The 19,079-nt window shown below is 41.5% G+C and overlaps 1 protein-coding gene across 5 annotated transcripts in view; it reads right to left on the bottom strand.

Annotated features, from left to right (window-relative positions):
• RANBP17 (RAN binding protein 17) overlaps positions 1-18,568 on the bottom strand; it is a 428,680-nt gene extending 410,112 nt beyond the window's left edge. For 3 of the 5 annotated variants that reach the window (XR_010133994.1, XR_010133993.1, XM_063706955.1), the window contains exons 1-2: positions 18,343-18,522; positions 1,848-1,994 (exon numbers count right to left, since the gene is read on the bottom strand). Coding sequence is in view for 2 of the 5 variants with exons in the window: in XM_063706955.1 (XP_063563025.1) it covers positions 1,848-1,994; positions 18,343-18,510 (315 nt within the window). In the remaining 3 variants the exon portion in view is untranslated. Of the gene's footprint in view, positions 1-1,847; positions 1,995-18,342 lie in introns of those variants that run through there. The other 2 variants (XM_019028430.4, XM_063706956.1) reach the window with 2 other exon arrangements.
• Positions 18,569-19,079: the final 511 nt, after the last annotated feature.

Genomic DNA, 19,079 nt, shown 5'->3' with positions numbered 1-19,079 from the left:
CTACGATATGTCACACTAGTGGTAAAAACATATGGAGCGGAAAAGGGCTTAGCTGAACAAATTTACAAAGCTTGTGAAAAATGTAAGATGTTTAAAGTCTATGGTTATTCACCGTATTATTCATCAGCAGATACTGTGTGGTAAATATATGAATCTATTGTAAGTTAATAAATCAGTAGTGTTAACAGTGGACTTCATTCACTTTTGTGAACTTTAGCTCTGTTAATTTCTGTAAGATAGAGAAGCAGTATCTGAATATTCTGTGTTGGAAACAATATCCTTACTTGTCTCCTCACACAATAGTTTAATAGCTTATCAGTGATAAATTTTTACTGCTATTTTTTTAGCTCAGGGATAAGGCTAAAATTTTTCTGAATGTCTCATTCAGAACAACCAAGTCACCATTGTTCAACACGAAATGGCTTTGGAACTTACTTTTTGTTGCAAAATTGATAATGTTCCTCAACAAATTCAACCTAAAATTACAAAATTGCCTAAAAAGTGCTTAGAACCTATATGCAGAACTTATACTGCAGTAAAGCCATTTTGATAACATCATTTGAATTCCAAGTAATGTGAGGCAGCTTTATATACTTCCCACATTGTCAAAAGTTAAAACAAGTAGTGAGCTCTCTATTCAGAGATATATTTTCTGAGCTTCAACTACAGCTCCAGCTTCACATCTTGATGCAAATGTAAAGGAAATTTCCATATTATAAAATCCATTTAACTGTGCAATTAAGAGCTCCCACTTAATCTTCAATTGGAAGTGGTCAATCTGCATATAACGACATGCTAAAAGGCAAATATCAACATTTAACAGAATTTTTTAAATGCCTTGTAAATGATGAATGTGCTTAATTATAATCATATGCTCATGGACTGATATTAGTATTTAGCAGTACCTATCTATGTGAAAAGATACTTTCAAATATAAAATATGTAAAATCTCATTATAGATCAGCATTAACATATGAACATCTGCAATCAATGTTGATGACAGAAAACAATTCTGAACTCCAATTATTAATAGAAAAATGTTATCCGCCCAAAAACAGTTCTATTCTCTTCATTAACAGACCTGTATTATTAAAAAGTCTGTATTAGATTATTATATTTTGAATCTCATCAATAAAACTTTGTAGAAATTTGTTTTTTCTCTTTCTACAGATGTTCTTACAAAATATCTTCCATTTTGTCTCCTGGCCCACAAAGTCTACAATATTTACTATCTGGCCCTTCACAGAAAAAGTTTGACAACTCTGCTCTAGACCACACAGTCTCTTACTGCAATCGTTTCATAGCTATTTAGGTATCTGCCTCTCCAACTAAACAAAGAGCTACTTTAATTCATGTACATAAATCAAGTAAGCAGTACAGCATCTGATTTGACATTTAAATATTTTACTAAATGAATATGAATGTCTAGACTATGAATATCTAGATGGGAGGCAGGCAAGAGGTAATCAGCATGCTTTCGAATCATCCTTTCATGTTTCTGAGGTAATTACAATCTGCCTCCCCTATCTAGATTTTTTTAAGTCGTTAGTCAACTTCCTAAAAATGTAAATTTGCCCACTAATATGAGACATAAAAAGAGACCAATAGTAATCAAGAAACTATCTCAATTCATTCCTATTTCATTTCCTGGCTCTTCCCTAAGTTTGCTTTCCAGGTTTTCCAATTCTTTTCCTGATTAACCCCTTTGACAGTGAAACTATAGTTTCACAAAAACAAAAAAACCATGTGGCAATATCTATCAGTTACCATTGCTAACACACGAGTTCATTAACAATGACATACATCTACTGATCTTTCATGGTTAATCATTGTTACCAAATACTTACTGTTCCTTGTTCTAATAAAAGCTGACACTTGCTGAGACATTCTGGACTGTCAATAAGTTCCAAGAGTGCTTTCTCAGCCTCTATTCTTTGTGTAAGATCAGTCCCTATGTAGAGATGAGTACATAACACTTCCAATTCAGCCAAACTCTTCAAAGAAAAAAAAATTAACATTTTACTTCAATGAAAAAAATGAGGTAAATATTTAACCACAAAAAACAAGGGATACAAATATCACGTGTATTCATTAATTCAATACATGTTTATCGATATACAACTACTTACTAGGGGATACAGTTGCAAACAAAACAGGCCCATCTCCTATTCCCCAAATTATTTACTTACAAATTGATAGTTCTGCAATGGAAAAGTACAAGAAAGGGAGAACTTGTCTACAACAAGGATTTGGAAAGGTAGGCCTCAAGAAATAATATTTATGCTGAGACCTACAACAGTGAATCAGATTTTAAAAAGACTAGAAGGCAGTCTAGGCAAAGAAAGAACATTTACCAGGGTCCTTCAGTAGAAGGGAATTTAGTCATCTCAAAGCATTAAAGGTCAGTGCGGCTGATAAACACAGCAAGGAGATACCAGATGAGGTTAGGGAGATGGATGGGGGAAATGATCATGCACAAGTTGCAGATAACCAAATTTATATTCTTTCTCAAATTTTAAGAATTTAAGGCCGGGCATGGTGACTCATACCTATAATCCCAGCGCTGTCAGAGGCCAAGGCGGAAGGATCGCTTGAGCCCAGGAGTTCAAGACCACCACAGGCAACATGGCAAAATCCCCTCTACAAATACAACAAAAGTAGCTGGGTATAGTAGGGTACACCTGTAGTCCCAGCTATTAGACGGCTGAAGTGGGAGAATCGCTTGAGCCCTGGAGGTTGAGACTGCAGTGAGCCTTGATACTATCATTGTACTTCAGCGGGTGACAGAGCAAGACCCTGTCTCAAAAATATATATATATTATTTTTATTATATGTTGATTTCGGGCTTCTGAACCAACAACTCAAAGTGCTGCAGGATTTTCAGGAACTTTGACTTGATCCCATGGTATTTCTAGCAATGTAATAACCAGTTATGTTAAAGTCTCCTATTTTACAAGCATAAAGACTAAAGCATTCTGTTTATCATCCTATCTTGATGATATAAATCTAATCTCATTACGATCTGGGATACATGGAAACCATCTAAAAAAAGAATTAGAAAATGAGTTCAGCACTCCTCTCCAGCTTAAAAATTTTTTTGTTAAAGAGGTCTTCTGAAAACAAATTACCTCACTTTAAACTTGAATTAGAGAATCAGTCTCTGAAAGAAAAAATATTGGCAAAGATTTCAATGTCAGGTAGGCATATGAAAACAATGGGATATTCCTTTAAAAAAAAACACGCCATTTTTTTGTCCTTTCTAGCCTGAATTTTATGTGGTAACCTTACAGCTATACTAGCCCACACATTCCCTCATGTGCATATACCTTCTCATTAAAGGAATACACAAGTAACACCAAAATGAGACCTACTCTAGCTTCCATTATTCCTTTTACTTCTCTCTTCCTCTCTCCTTCTCAGCGCTTTTATAGCATTTTCCATTTCCCTAACTACATCAGAGCCCAGCATCCCAGATTTGGAAATTTCCTGCTAGAGTAAACACAGAAGTCCAAAAATAAGATTTCAAATAGGCTGATTAAGATAAAGAACCTCAAATGAACCACATTTTAAACATCTCCCCCACCTAGATTAGCCCAAACAAACCCAGATTACTACTACATACTGTTCACAACAGGAAAATGCATACAATCTTCATAGTTCATGAATACATAAAAATTATATTGTTTTACCCAGGTAAGAAATACAAAAATAGGGGGTCAAGATGGCCAACTAGAAGCAGTGGCGATCGGAGGCTCCCACTGAGAAGAACCAAAACAACATGCAAATCCTGCACTGATAACCAAGGTATCCAGGTTCTGTCCAGGACTGACTAGGCAGTTGGGGTAACCCACAGGGAGGAGGGAAGAGCAAGGTGGTGCGTTGGCCCACCTGAGAGCCACACAGGGCAGGGGAGCCACTACTCCCAGCCAAGGGAAGTGGTTGGTGCCCCTCGAGGACAGAGATCCCAGAGAAAGGAACAGGCACCTGTCTCTGCCGTTCTCCAGCCTCCTCAGATGACATCTCCAGGTGCAGGAGTGACCCAGATTAACAAGGCCTGAAGTGAACTCTCAGCAAACCACAGCAGCCCCACAGAAGAGGGACCTGACTATTGAAAGAAAAACAAACAGAAAGCAACAACAGCAGCATCAACAAAAAGAGTCCCCATAAAAACCTCATCCAAGGGTGAGCAGCCTCAAAGATCGAAACTAGACAAACTCATGAAGATGAGAAAGAATCAATGAAAGAATGCTGAAAACCCAAAAGGCCAGAGTGCCTCTTCTCCAAATGATCGCAACACCTCTCCAGGAAGGGCAGAGAACTGGACAGAGGACGAGATGGACAAACTGACAGAAGTAGGCTTCAGAAGGCGGGTAATAACAAACTTCACTGAGGTAAAGAAGCATGTTCTAACCCAATGAAAAGAAGCTCAGAACCATAATAAAAGGCTACAGGAGCTGCTAACTAGAATAACCAGTTGAGAGAGGAACATAAATAACCTGATGGAGCTGAAAAACACAGCACGAGAACTTTGTGAAGCATACACAAGTATCAATAGCCAAATCAATCCAGCAGAACAAAAAGTATCAGAGCTTGAAGACTACCTTGCTGAAATAAGGCAGGAGAGAAAAAAGAATGAGAAGAAATGAACAAACCTCTGAGAACCATGGGACTACGTAAAAAGACCAAACCTACGACTGATTGAAGTACCTGAAAGAGACAAAGAGAGTGGAACCAAGTTGGAAAACACACTTCAGGATATCATCCAGGAAAACTTCCCCAACCTAGCAAGACAGCCCAACATTCAAATTCAGGAAATACAGAGAACCTCAGTAAGACGATCAACCCCAAGACACATAATCATTAGATCCTCCAATGTCAAAATGAAGGAAAAAATATAAAAAGCAGCAGGAGGGAAAGGCCAGGTCACCTACAAAGGGAAGCCCATCAGACTAACAGCAGATCTCTCTGCAGAAACCCTACAAGCCAGAAGAGAGTGAAGGCCAATATTCAACATTCTTAAAGACAAGAATTTTCAACCCAGAATGTCATATCTGGCCAAACTAAGCTTCGTAAGAGAAGGAGAAATAAAATCCATTTCAGACAAGCAAATGCTGAGGGAATTTGTCACCACCAGGCCTGCCTTCCAAGAGCTCCTGAAGGAAGCACTAAATATGGAAAGGAAAAACTGCTACCAGCCACTGCAAAAACACACCAAAATACAAAGACCAAGGACACCATGAAGAAGCTGCATCAACTAACGGGCAAAATAACCAGCTAGCATCATGATGACAGGATCAAATTCACACATAACAATATTAACTTTAAATGTAAATGGGCTAAATGCCCCAATAAAAAGACACAGACTGGCAAACTGGACAAAGAGTCAAGTCCCATCAGTGTACTGTATTCAAGAGACCCACCTCACATGCAAAGACATACATAGGCTCAAAATAAAGGGGTGTAGGAAAATTTACCAAGCAAATGGAAAGCAAAAAAAAAAGCAGGGGTTAAAATCCTAGTTTCTGACAAAACAGACTTTAAACCAACAAAGATCAAAAAAGACAAAGAAGGGCATTACATAATGATAAAGGGAACAATTCAACATAATAAGCTATCCTAAATATATATGCAACCGATGCAGGAGCATCCAGATTCATAAAATGAGTTCTGAGAGACCTACAAAGGGACTTAGACTCCCACACAATAATAGTGGGAAAATTTAACACCCCACTGTCAAAATTAGGTAGATCAACAAGACAGAAAATTAACAAAGATATTCAGGACTTGAACTCAGCTCTGGATCAAGGGGACCTGATAGATATCTACAGAACTCTCCACCCCAAAACAGAATATACATTCTTCTAGTGCCACATGGTACTTACTCTAAAATCAGACACATAACTGCAAGTAAAGCACTCCTCAGCTAATACAAAAGAACTGAAATCATAAGTCTCACAGACCACAGTGCAAAGTAGAACTCAAGATTAAGAAACTCACTCAAAACCAAACAACTACACAGAAATTAACCTTGCTCCCGAATGACTCCTGGGTAAATAATGAAATTAACGCAGAAATCAAGAAATTCTATGAAACCAATGAGAACAAAGAGCCAATATACCAGAATCTCTGAGATGTACCTATAGCAGCATTAAGAGGGAAATTTATAGCACTAAATGCCCACTTCAGAAGGTTAGAAAGATCTCAAATCAACACCCTAACATCACAACTAAATGTACTAGAGAAGCAAGAGCAAAGAAATCCAAAAGCTAGCACAAGACAAGAAATAACTAAGATCAGAGCAGAACTGAAGGAGATAGAGACACGAAAAATCCTTCAAAAAAAGTCAATAAATCCAGGAGCTGGTTTTTATAAGAACTTAATAAAATAGACTGCTAGCTAGACTAATAAAGGAGAAAAGAGAAGAATCAAATAGACACAATAAAAATGATAAAGGATTATCACTACTGACTCCACAGAAATACAAACTACCATCAGAGAATACTATAAACACTTTTATGCAAATAAACTAGAAAATCTAGAAGAAATGGAAAAATTCCTGGACATATACACCCTCACAACACTAAACCAGGAAGAAGTAGAATCCTTGATTAGACCAATAGTTCTAAAATTGAAGCAGTAAAAAAATAGCCTACCAACCAAAAAAGTCCAAGATCAGACAGATTCACAGTCGAATTCTACCAGAGGTACAAAGAGGAGCTGATACCATTCTTTCTGAAACTATTCCAAACAACTGAAAAGGAGGGACTCCTCCCTAACTCATTTTATGAGGCCCGCATCAACCTGATACCAAAACCTGGCAAAGACACAACAAGAAAAGAAAACAGCAGGCCAGTATCCCTGATGAACATTAATGTGAAAATCCTCAATAAAATACTGGCAAACCAAATCCAGCAGCACATCAAAAAGCTTATCCAAGCCCAGTGCCATGGCTCACGTCTGTAATCCCAGCCCTTAGAGGGGCCAAGGTGGGTGGATCACCTAAGGTCAATAGTTCAAGACCAGTCTGGCCAATGTGGCAAAACCCCGTCTCTACTAAAATACAAAAATCAGCCAGGCATGGTTTCACGTGCCTGTAGTCCCAGCTACTTGGGAAGCTAAGGCAGGAGAATCTCATGAACCCTGGAGGTGGAGGTTGCAGCGAGCCAAGATTGCACCACTGCACTCCAGTCTGGGTGACAGAGTAAGACTCCGTCTTAAAAAAAGAAAAAAAGAAAAAAAGAAAAAAAAAAGCTTATCTACTACAATCAAGTCGACTTCACCCCTGGGATGCAAAGCTGGTTCAACATATGCAAATCAGTAAACATAATCCATCACATAAACAGAGCCAATGACAAAAATCACATGATTATCTCAATAGAATGATGCAGAAAAATAGAATGATGCAGAAAATGCCTTCAAGAAAATTCAACAACCCTGCATGTTAAAAATTCTTAATAAACTAGGTATTGATGGAATATATCTCAAAATAATAAGAGCTATTTATGACAAACCCACAGCCAGTGTCATACTGAATAGGCAAAAGCTAGAAGCATTCCCTTTGAAAACTGGCACAAGACAAGGATACCCTCTCTCACCACTCTTATTCAACACAGTATGGGAAGTTCTGGCCAGGGCAATCAGGCAAAAGAAAGAAATAAAGGGTATTCAAACAGGAAGAGACGAAGTCAAATCATCTCTGCAGACAACATGATCCTACAATCTAGAAAACCCCATCATCTCAGCCCAAAAACTCCTTAAGCTGATAAGCAATTTCAGCAAAGTCTCACAATACAAAATCAACGTGCAAAATCACAAGCATTCCTATACACCAACAACAGACAAGCAGACAGCCAAATCATGAATGAACTCACATTCACAATTGCTACAGAGAAAATAAAATACTGAGGAATACAGCAAGGGATGTGAGGGACTTCTTCAAGAAGAAGTATAAACCACTGCTCGAGGAAATGAGAGGACACAAAAAAATGGAAAAACATTCCATCCTCATGGATAAGGAGAATCAATATTGTGAAAATGGATATACTGCCCAAAGTAATTTATAGATTCAATGCTATTCCCATCAAACTACCATTGACATTCTTCACAGAACTAGAAAAAACTACCTTAAAATTCATATGGAACCAAAAAAGAGCCCATATAGCCAAGACAATCCTAAGCAAAAAGAACAAAGCTGGAGGCATCACACTACCCGACTTCAGACTATAATGCAAGGCTACAGTAACTAAAACAGTATGGTACTGGTACCAAAACAAACACACAGACCGATAGAACAGAATAGAGACCTCAGAAATAAGACCACACATCTACAACCATCTGATCTTCGACAAACCCGACAAAAACAAGCAATGGGGAGAGAATTCCCTATTTAATAAACAGTGCTGGGAAAACTGGTTAGCTATATGCAGAAAACTGTAACTGGGCCCCTTTCTTACATTTTATACAAAAATTAACTCAAGATGGATTAAAGACTTAATCAAAACCCAAAGCCATAAAAGCTCTAGAAGAAAATCTAGACAATATCATTCAGAACATAGGCATGGGCAAAGATTTTATGACGAAATTGCCAAAAGCAGTTGCAACAAAAGCCAAAATTGACAAATGGGATCTAATTAAAGAGCTTCTACATAGCAAAATAAACTACCATCAGAGGGAACAGGCAATCTACAGAATGGGAGAACATTTTTGCAATCAACCCATGTGACAAAGGTCTAATATCCAGAATTTACATAGAACCTTAAACAAATTTAAAGAAAAAAACAACCCCATCAAAAAGTGGGCAAATGTAGTGGCCAGGTGTGGTGGCTCACACCTGTAATCCCAGAACTTTGGGAGGCGGAGGCAGGTGGATCATGAGGTCAGGAGTTCGAGACCAGCCTGGCCAACATAGTGAAACCCTGTCTCTACTAAAAATACAAAAATTAGCTGGGCGTGGTGGCAGGCGCCTGTAATCCCAGCTACTCAGGAGGCTGAGGCAGGAGAATCGCTTGAACCCGGGAGGCAGAGGTTGCAATGAGCCAAGATTGTGCCACTGCACTCCAGTCTAGACAACAGTGCAAGACTCCATCTCATAAGAAAAAAAAGTGGGCAAAGGACATGAACAGACACTTCTCAAAAGAAGACATTTATGTGGCCAACACATGAAAAAAAGTTCAGCATCACTGATCATTAGAAAAATGCAAATCAAAACCACAACCAGATACCATTTCACACCAGTCAGAATGGTGATTATTAAAAAGTCAAGAATCAACAGATGCTGGCCAAGCTGTGGAGAAATAGAAATGCTTTTATACTGTTGGTGGGAATGTAAATTAGTTCAACCATTGTGGAAGACAGTGTGGTGATTCCTCAAGGACCTAGAACCAGAAATACCATTTGACAAAGCAATCCCATTACTGGGTATATACTCAAAGGAATATAAATCATTCTATTATAAAGATACATGCACTTGTATGTTTACTGCAGCACTATTCACAACAGCAAAGACATGAAAACAACCCAAATGCCCACTGATGGTAGACTGGATAAAGAAAATGTGGTACATATAAGCCATGGAATACTATGCAGCCATTAAAAAAGAATGAGATCATGTCCTTTGCTGGGACATGGATGAAGCTGGAAGCCATTATCCTCAGCAAGCTAATGCAGGAACAGAAAACCAAACACCAAATGTTCTCACCCACAAGTGGAAGCCGAACAATGAAGACACATGGACACAGGGAGGGGAACAACACATACAGGGGGCCTGTTGTGGGGGTGAGGGGAGGGAGAGAGAGCATCAGGACAAATAGCTAATGCATGCGGAGCTTAATACCTAGGTGACGGGTCAACAGGTGTGGCAAACCACCACGGCACATGTATACCTATGTAACAAACCTGCACGTTCTGCACGTGTATCTCAGAACTTAAAGTAAAATTAAATATGTATTTATATATGAAAATAAAAAGGGGTCCCTTTTTCCCTCTCATGATCAACCTAAGAAGTCTTTTCCTTCATCTAATAAATTTGGAGGACTGAATTTTAGAACTGATAATACTCGGTATAATTAATAAACTGATCCTGCTGGCATGCATTCATCTAGGCCTAAGATTCTTTGAAGTAGACTTTGACTGCAAAAAGAATTAGGCCAAGAAATAGTAACAGACCTGTTTAACAAAAGGCAGCAAAAATGAGACTAGTAACAGTGCCTATCTCATAGGTTTGGAGGATTAAGAGTTAGTGTCATGTAACTCTGGTACACAGTTGTTTTTAACATTACCTAATAATATTGTAATGATTTTAATTATATCCCCTTAAAATATATGTCCACGTCCCAACTCCAGTATCTATAAATGTGACCTTATTTGGAAATAGGGTCTTCACAAATCCTTAATTAAGAATCTTGGTATGAGATCATGCTGGATTTACAGTGGGCCCTAAATCCACTGACTGGTATTCCTATAAGAGAAAGGAGGGAGATTTGAGATGCAGAGACATAGCAGGGAAGACCATATGAAGATGTAGGCAGAGACTAGAGTGATGTTTCTGCAAGCCAAGAAACAATGAAGATTGCCAGCAGCCATCAGAAGCAGCCGGGCGAAAGGCATGAAATGGTTTCTCCTTCAGGGCCTCCAGAAGGGACCAAACCAGTGTATGTTTCAGATTTCTGGCCACCAGATCTATGAAAATATATTGGTATTAAGGCACGGTGGCACATGCCTGTAATCCCAGCTACTCAGTAGGCTGAGGCAGTGGGCTTGAGCCCAGGAGTTCAAGGCCAGCCTGGGAAACATAGCGAGACTCCCAACTCAAAAAAAAAAAAAAAAAAAAAAGTGTTGTGAGCCCTAGAAAAGTAATATGAATAGTAATCCATTTAATGGCACCTAAATAAACCTATTTGGAAAGATTATGGAAAAGTCTGGAAATTATTTGTCTGTTTTGTTTTACTGATATAAAGAACCTCAAGACAGAACAGACCTGGGGTGTATTTACATAGTATTTAAATCAACGATGTTACCAATCACTCTTTTTTTCCAAAGATATTTCAAATTACTAACAAATGAAAAAGGCCATCCAAGATAAAAAGGGAAAGGTTTGAATTTTCTTTTACAAAAGACTCAAAGGGAAAATCAAGTTATTCTTTCACTGTAATGGTAACAAACTTATACCTGGTATACTAAAAACCTTTTTAGAGAAAGGGATACACACACAAAGACCCTTCCCCTGGTAAAAGGTATTATCTAGACATATAAAGCAATTAAGCCCACAACATGGTGGTTACTAACCAATCAAGCAATCTTCTGTTTAGCACTTTCTAAGGAAACTTTATTTTTTATAGTAAACTGATAAATTTTCATCTTAGTTTTATGCATTGATATCTGAGAATATGATTAATATGAGAATGGTCTCAGAAAAATGGATCCCTTCTCAATTTGTTGACAAATCAGGTTTGAGTTCTTAAAGCTTCTACAAGTCTTAATGATAACATTAGAAGCCCATATAAATAACTAAGAGGTAAAACAAAGAAGTGGACATCATTCACCTCCCACAGAGTAACTATCAAATACAAACAGACAGGCCAGGCATGGTGGCTCACACCTGTAATCTCAGCACTTTGAGGGGCCAAGGTGGGTGAACTGCTTGAGCTCAGGAGTTTGAGACCAGCCTGGCCAATGTGGCAAAATGCCATCTCTTCAAAAAATACAACAACAACAACAACAAAATCAGCCAGTTGTGGTAGCACATGCCTGTAGTCCCAGCTACTTGGGAGGCTGAGGTGGGAGGATTTCTTAAGCCCAGGAGGCAGAGGTTGCAGCTAGCCAAGATCCCACCACTGCACTCCAGCCTGGGTGACAGAGCAAGACCCTGTCTAAAAAACCACACACACACACACACACAAACAGACAGCATCCAACTTTCATACCCTAGGAGACAATGAGGAATCTTGACCATAGTCTAAATAAGGATCTTCCAAATTATTCTGGACTTATTTCTGGCCTTTGTACCTGACACAGAATTGGACCCTAAATGATGAGTTATTTTTATATAGCAAGTAAAAAGTCACACATGTAACTATCAACAGGTGAATGCTGAGTAAAAGCCACACATGTTGATAGTCATGCATGCAACTATCAACAGGTGAATGCTGGAGAGTGTATATTGTATGGTTCTTAAGCCATGTCTGTGTAGAAAGAGGTAGACATGGGAGACTTTTCATTTTGTTCTGTACTAAGAAAAAATTCTTCTGCCTTGGGATCCTGTTGATCTGTGACCCTACCCCCAACCCTGTGCTCTCTGAAACATGTGCTGTATCCACTCAGGGTTGAATGGATTAAAAAAAAAAAAAAAGAAACAGAAAGCAAATCAGTGATTTCCTGGCTGGGAGGGAAGACAGCAGAGGAGTGGGGGAAAAACAGAGATTACAAAGGGGCACAAGAGCACAAGAAAACTTTTGGGGGGATGGGTATGTTCATTTTCTTGATTTTGGTGACAATTTCACAGATGTATACATATGTCAAAACCCATCCAATTGCACAGTTTACACACATTTTATTATCAATTGTACTTCAGTAAAGCTGAAAAAAGAGAATAAATGTTTTTGTTTCAGGAAATAAATGTTCCCTAACAGTAAAATATTAATAAGCCACAAAAATCCTCTTCAATTGAATTTAAAGATCTTTCCAATTACTTTCCTGTATCTTTCCTGCCTTCTGGAATTAAGCTTCTTGATTACAATAAACAGAAACTGCCTTCATTTTGAAGTTACTCATTTCCCACAAACTCTTTTTTTCTTCCTCTTACTACCTTTTCCTGAGTATCCCTGAAGGCTTTTATCTGGATCTCTTGGAATTCTTCCTTCTTAAAATAAAATAGACAGTATTTATTTTAGTGCTTTATAGTTTACAAAAGTATTTCCACCTTTTTTTCAAACCAATCCTGAAAAATAGGCTCTTGTGAAGTATGTATTTTCAGTATATTTATTCTACAGATTTAAAAAACTAAAGCTGAGATCAAATATACATAAATTCCTCAAGATTAATGATAAATCATCAAATTCTGAGTCAAATACAAGTCTACAGACCCCAAATACATGTTGTCTCCCCCAACCTGCCCAAATTGCCACTCTTTATTTCCATCGTCATCGACCTGGAGATGATGTCCTAGTCTATACTTCAAGAGACAGGGTCTTTCTATGTTGCCCAGGCTGGTGTGCAATAGCTATGCAAGGGCATGGTCCCACTACAGATCAGCACTAGAGTTTTGACCAGCTCTGTCTCTGACCTGGGCCAGTTCATCGTTCCTTAGGCAACCTGGTGGTCCCCCATTCCCATATTGATGGGAGGTCAATATTACTGATGAACTTAGTGGAGACACTTGATCCACCGGTGGAGCACACTACAATACAGGCGAGAACCCCTAAGCTCAAGTGATCCCCCTACCTCAGCCTCCTAAGTAGCTGGGACTACAGGCACACACCACCATGCCTGGCAGTCCATACTTTCAGCCCTGTCTGTTCACCATCTTTACATTTGTGTACAAATTTCTTTCTCTTGGAAATCTAGAAAGATGTAAAAAAATCACCCAAAAATGTGACAAACAGAATTGAACATGCTTTCCACTTTAAGTGTCCCTTCTTTTTTTGTTGTTGTTGAGATGGAGTCTCGCTCTGTCGCCCAGGCAAGAGTGCAGTGGTGCGATCTCGGCTCACTGCAAGCTCCGCCTCCCGGGTTAACGCCATTCTTCTGCCTCAGCTTCCCAATTAGCTGGGAATACAGGCGCCCGCCACCACGCCCAGCTAATTTTGTGTATTTTTAGTAGACATGGGGTTTCACTGGGTTAGCCAGGACGGTCTCGATTTCGTGACCTCGTGACCCACCCGCCTCAGCCTCCCAAAAGTGCTGGGATTACAGGCGTGAGCCACCATGCCCGGCCTAAGTGTCCCTTCTTCTCAGTAGTTTCAGATTTCTAGACCAGAGTGTAGATTTACAAGCTCAACGTTATCTTTTGCTTCCCCCCTCTCCTTAGTCTCCTTTGTACCTCCTGTATAGTAACAGATTTGGTCTTGCCATAAGAGACATCTGGCCTTTGCTTCTGAAAGGTAATGTATATCATACCTGATAAGTATGATATACCTATCATATCTAGGTATGATAGGGGAGGGGCTGGCCATACCCAATAGTGGTAGGTTGGGGGCTGGCCACACCAGAAACACCAATTACGTGTTTAGGGTCAGGACTTTGGGTCACAAGGTAATAGTCAACCTAGGACTGATTTCAAACACGTGGACAATCAATCAATCATACCTAAGAACTGAAGCCCCAGTAAAAACCCTGTATAATGAAGTCTAGGTGAGCTCACCCAGTTTGCAATAATTAGTGCATATTGCCATATATTGATGCAGGGAGTACAACATGTCCTGAGGCCAACAGAAGCTTAGTTTTGAAACCTGCACAGATTTTGCCCTGTGTCACCTTCCTCTGACCAATTTTAATCTGTATCCCGTCCCCGTAACAAACTGCAACTGAGTATGACAACTTTCGGTGAATTCTGTGAGTCAACTACTGAACCTGAGGGTGGTTTTGGGAAACCCCCAAACTTGCACTTGGTCTGAGAAGAAAGGGCAGTCTTGTGGACTCTGCCCTCAAATCTCAGTATGGCTAATTCCAGGGACATACCTAATTTGTCATAAAGTCCTCCCAATTATGCTTCTATAAAGACTCAACTCAACACCTCCCCCTGATATTCACAGACACCCTGATATTCACAGACAGTAGATCAAGCAATATTTTCTAACTGTGGCTGCCAGGGCCAGGGATTTCTCAAGCTGCTCTGGGAATGCGAGTAGAGAGTAGTGGGGTCTTAGAAATGTCATGGTTCGATTTGAAAACCACTGGTCCAACAGAGTGGACACAACCTTTGGAATCTGCCACTCACTTATTAAGTGACCTCGGGCAAATAATTTAACCTTTCTAAGCCTTGCTGTTAAAACTGCAAACAGGGCCGGGCGCGGTAGCTCACTCCTGTAATCCTAGCACTTTGGGAGGCCGAAGTGGGCGGATCACCTGAGGTCAGGAATTCGAGGTCAGCCTGGCCAACATGGAGAAACCCTGTCTCTACTAAAAATACTAAAAATACAAAAATTAGCAGGGCGTGGTGGCTTGCAACTGTAATCCCAGCTACCCAGGAGGCTGAGGCAAGAGAATCACTGGAACCCGGGAGGCAGAGGCTGCAGTTAGCCGAGATTCCACCACTGCACTCCAGCCTGGGCGAGCAAGACTCTGTCTCAAAAAACAAACGACAACAACAACAACAACAACAACAAAAAACCTGCAAACAGCAATATCTACCTTCCAAAATAATTGTAGAATGAAGATAGAAAAGATGGGGAAAGCCTAATCCAGTGCCTGCCATACAGAAGATCCACAATAAATCATAAATAATCTCTCCAGTTACTGGTGAATATAAAAGACCATACTGATCTTCCATAGTTTCTCCCATTCAAGTCCACACTGCCAGAATGGTCATTCCCACGTACCTTTTCTCATGTTACAATTGCATTTAAAAATAATAGTTCTCAATCACATCTAGATCAAATCAGGTAGCTTGACTGGAGATTAAGAAGCATGGCTATATTTCCTGCTTCTTAAACAGTCCTGAGCAAAAAAGTTGGATCAACTGAGTCCCTTAAATTTTTCCTAACATTCTCTCGATTCTTACCAAGGTACCTCTGTTCTACCTAAAGTGCCTACCTCTTACTTGTTCTCAATTCTATCTTTTTCCTCACTCTGCCCCCTTATCTGGATTGCCTGTCAGGGAATCCAGACCCATTAATTCCTTTGGGACAGGGTATCGTAATTCACAGCTTCCTAACCAGAATGCAACTGCTTTGAATGATTCACAGGTATGCCTAAGATATTGATCCCTCTGCTCTCCACGCAGCAGGAGCAGAGCTTGAGACACTGGGGAAAGTGCACACTGATGGCCTTTGGCAATGAGCGGTTTTATGTTAATGAGACACACAATTAACATTTTTTATGTATGTCATGATGTGAAAAAGATGTTGACCAGTACCCTAACCTCACCCTACACAAATCTGCTTCTTTACTCATCATCTTGATGGTATAATTTTTGCCTAGCTGCCCTTTTGGGTAGGTGACAGTAAGACAGAGGTAATGGGGAACACGGAACTTGTGAGTTATGAGGCCTACTCTAACTCTGTAACGTTGGGCAAGTCACAACTGTTTTAAGACTCAGTGTCTTCAGAATAAAATGTATATATGCACACTTTTTAAGTTAGTGGCAGGGCTCACCTCTATAATGAGGATACGAAAACTCAAAATGCTAGGTACTGGTTATCACTATTAACAAATGTTCCTTGAGTTAACTGATTAACAATATGATCCTATATGCTAAAAAGAATTCAAACGGAGAAATTTCAGTTTTTTTCTAGTCAACAAAACTGTCTGATCTTTTATTTGTCCAACTCCGCTTTTAAGCTGTCTACAGGAATGTACTGTGAAGTACTTATGTTGGAATGTACTGTGAAGTACATTCCTGCAAAACCAATATGGGTACTTTTGACATCAGCAGCTAATTTTTCCAACACTGTGCCTAAATATGAAGAAGTCTTCCAGGACTTGGTGATTTACTGTCCATCACCTTTCCATGTATGAAAAAATTCCAAAGTTCCACCATACCTTTTAATTTACTCTCAAGATTTACTCGGGCTCTGTGAACATCTGATTACCTATTTACAATCCATAAATCCTCCTTGTAAGATTCTTCCTGTGAAAATTTCCCAGAGGGCATATTTACTAAAGTGGTAATACATTATTTTGACCTGAGGACCCTTAGAAATGGCACGAAGTCAAAAGGTAATGTGTCGGGCTTACTACATAACATTCTAGAACTGTCGATTATCAGACAGTAACTGGTTTTAAAAAAAGACCCTTTAGAAGAATCAATAAATCAGCCAAGTTATAAATCAGTGGGGGTTTTGAATCACAGGGGGTTCAAAAAAGTCTACAAGGGGAATGAGATTCTTAGATACACTGTCACCATATTATGAAATTCCCTTCCCTCCCTGGGGTCATCTCCTGCCACCCACTGCCTCCCCTGATCCCATCCCTTTGTCCCAACCAGACTGAACTTTCTTCAGTACACCATGTTCTTCCACAATTCTTTGCCTTGGCTCACACTGTCCTTCTACCTCCATATCCTTCCCTTCCTCTTCACCTGGCAAACACCTACGACTCTTTCAAGGACGAGTAGATTGCAAGTTCCCTGAGAGCAGAAACCATAGAGTTTTGTTCAGAGCTGTTGTATCTTCAGCGCCTAGCATAGTAGGCGCTCAATAATTAATAAATGGAAGAATGGAGGCTCAAAGAATCTTAAAGCATCTCTCAGCTAAGAGCATAGCAGCTCTGCTTCACTCCTTCTCAACATACACATTTGGCTGGCTACCCCCTTTTCTGTGCTATGATACTGTGACTATTTCTACCATACATTTTTCACTTGTACTGTAATTCTCTGTTAACTGTATGAGGGCGAGGACAGTAAGATGTCATCCTTTATCCCCAGAACTTTCCACAATGCTTGAGACACAGTGGGAAGATAATAAATGTTTGCTGAATAATTGAACGGGGATGTCAGAGCAGCCCGAGGATATACAAGCACGCGTCCCATCTTCGTAGCCTCTGCGATCCTCGCGCCCGCGCCCGCGCCCGGCCCGGCCCGGCCCGGGTTTCCTCCTCCGAAGAGGCGGCCGCGTAGCCCTCCCTCGCAACTCCCCCCAGACGCAGCCCCTGTCTCCTCTGGCCAATTAAAGTCCAACTGCTGCCGCCGCTCCTTCGGTGGATCCCAAGTCCCCGCTCCGGCTGGGGCTCAACTGTGTGGAGGGAGGCTGACGACAGAGCCGCGCCGGCGACGCGGCGGGAAGGCGGGAAGGCTGCTCCACCGCTCGGCAGCCGCGCGAGGCGCGCCAAAGCCGGCCCAGCTGGGACTCCCACCTGCCCTGGCAACACTAAGCCGCGGTCAGCGCGCGTGCTGCCGGCGTCCGCACCTTCCCCGGGACGAGCCCTGGGCCTGTCCCCCGCCCCCTCCACCCGCCGCCTCCAACCCAGGCTCGGCCGCCCCTTTCTCGGGCTCCGGCCCGGGCCTGGGGTGTGCAGCCCAGACCAGTGTCCCGGTCCCCGGCTAGGGGCAGAGGCAGGGGCTGGGACTCCGGGGACACCGGCCCACGGCCCTGCGGCCTCCGCCGCTGTCCTCGGCCCTCGGTCTCCAGACGCGTCCCGCCGGGTTCCCAGGGCGGCGGAGCGCGGGCCCGCGGCGCAGAGCACACTGACCTGGAAGTGCAGCGCCATCTTCCCAGGAGGCGGCGCCGGCCGGCCGGCCGGTCGGCACCCAGCGCCCGAAGGGAGGGAGCAGAGGCGGGCGCCGCGGAAGCCCCAGCCGCCCGCGGGGTCCCTGCGCCGCTCGTCCTTCGCAGCCTCAGCCAGGCTTGGCGTCCGCATTCGAAGCGCTGGAGGGGCGGGGCTGGGAGGGACGGGGCGGGGCGACGGAGGCGGTGCACGGGGCGGGGCCAATAGGGGCGTGTCCTCCGGGAATCTCAACCGTCCCTTGCGCTCAAGTTTCAACCGGCGTGCATTGGTGGGTCATGACCTCCAACCTCTGCCCTTTGACACAACTACCACGACCCACCCGTCAGCAGCGGACCCTGACTCATAAGTCTTCCAAAGGCTCTCTTGACCCCGACCCTCAAAATACAACTATCGCCCATGGCTCCCGACACCTGCATCTCCACAGATTTTCTTGTCTCCTAACAGCCACGAACCACAGACACACACAAGCCATAACCTTTGACTCCCACATGCCAGCTGTTGCCCTTGACCACTGACTCCCAGGGCCCAAATTCCATTGTTGCTTAACAATGTTTTTAACTTGATTTTGGTTAAAATTAAACCGCCCATGTCTACATGCTGTTAAGTTGTAAAATTCAAGCTTTACCTCATTCTTTGTCTGCATTTTGTTTAATATGAACTTATATTTTACAACAAATGATTCCACTGCAATGAGAATTTAT

This window comes from Gorilla gorilla, chromosome 4, assembly GCF_029281585.2.
Source record: "Gorilla gorilla gorilla isolate KB3781 chromosome 4, NHGRI_mGorGor1-v2.1_pri, whole genome shotgun sequence".
In the NCBI taxonomy this organism is placed as follows: Eukaryota; Metazoa; Chordata; class Mammalia; order Primates; family Hominidae; genus Gorilla; species Gorilla gorilla.
Note: the sequence above shows the minus strand (reverse complement) of the source record. Positions and strands in the feature narration are given on the sequence as shown.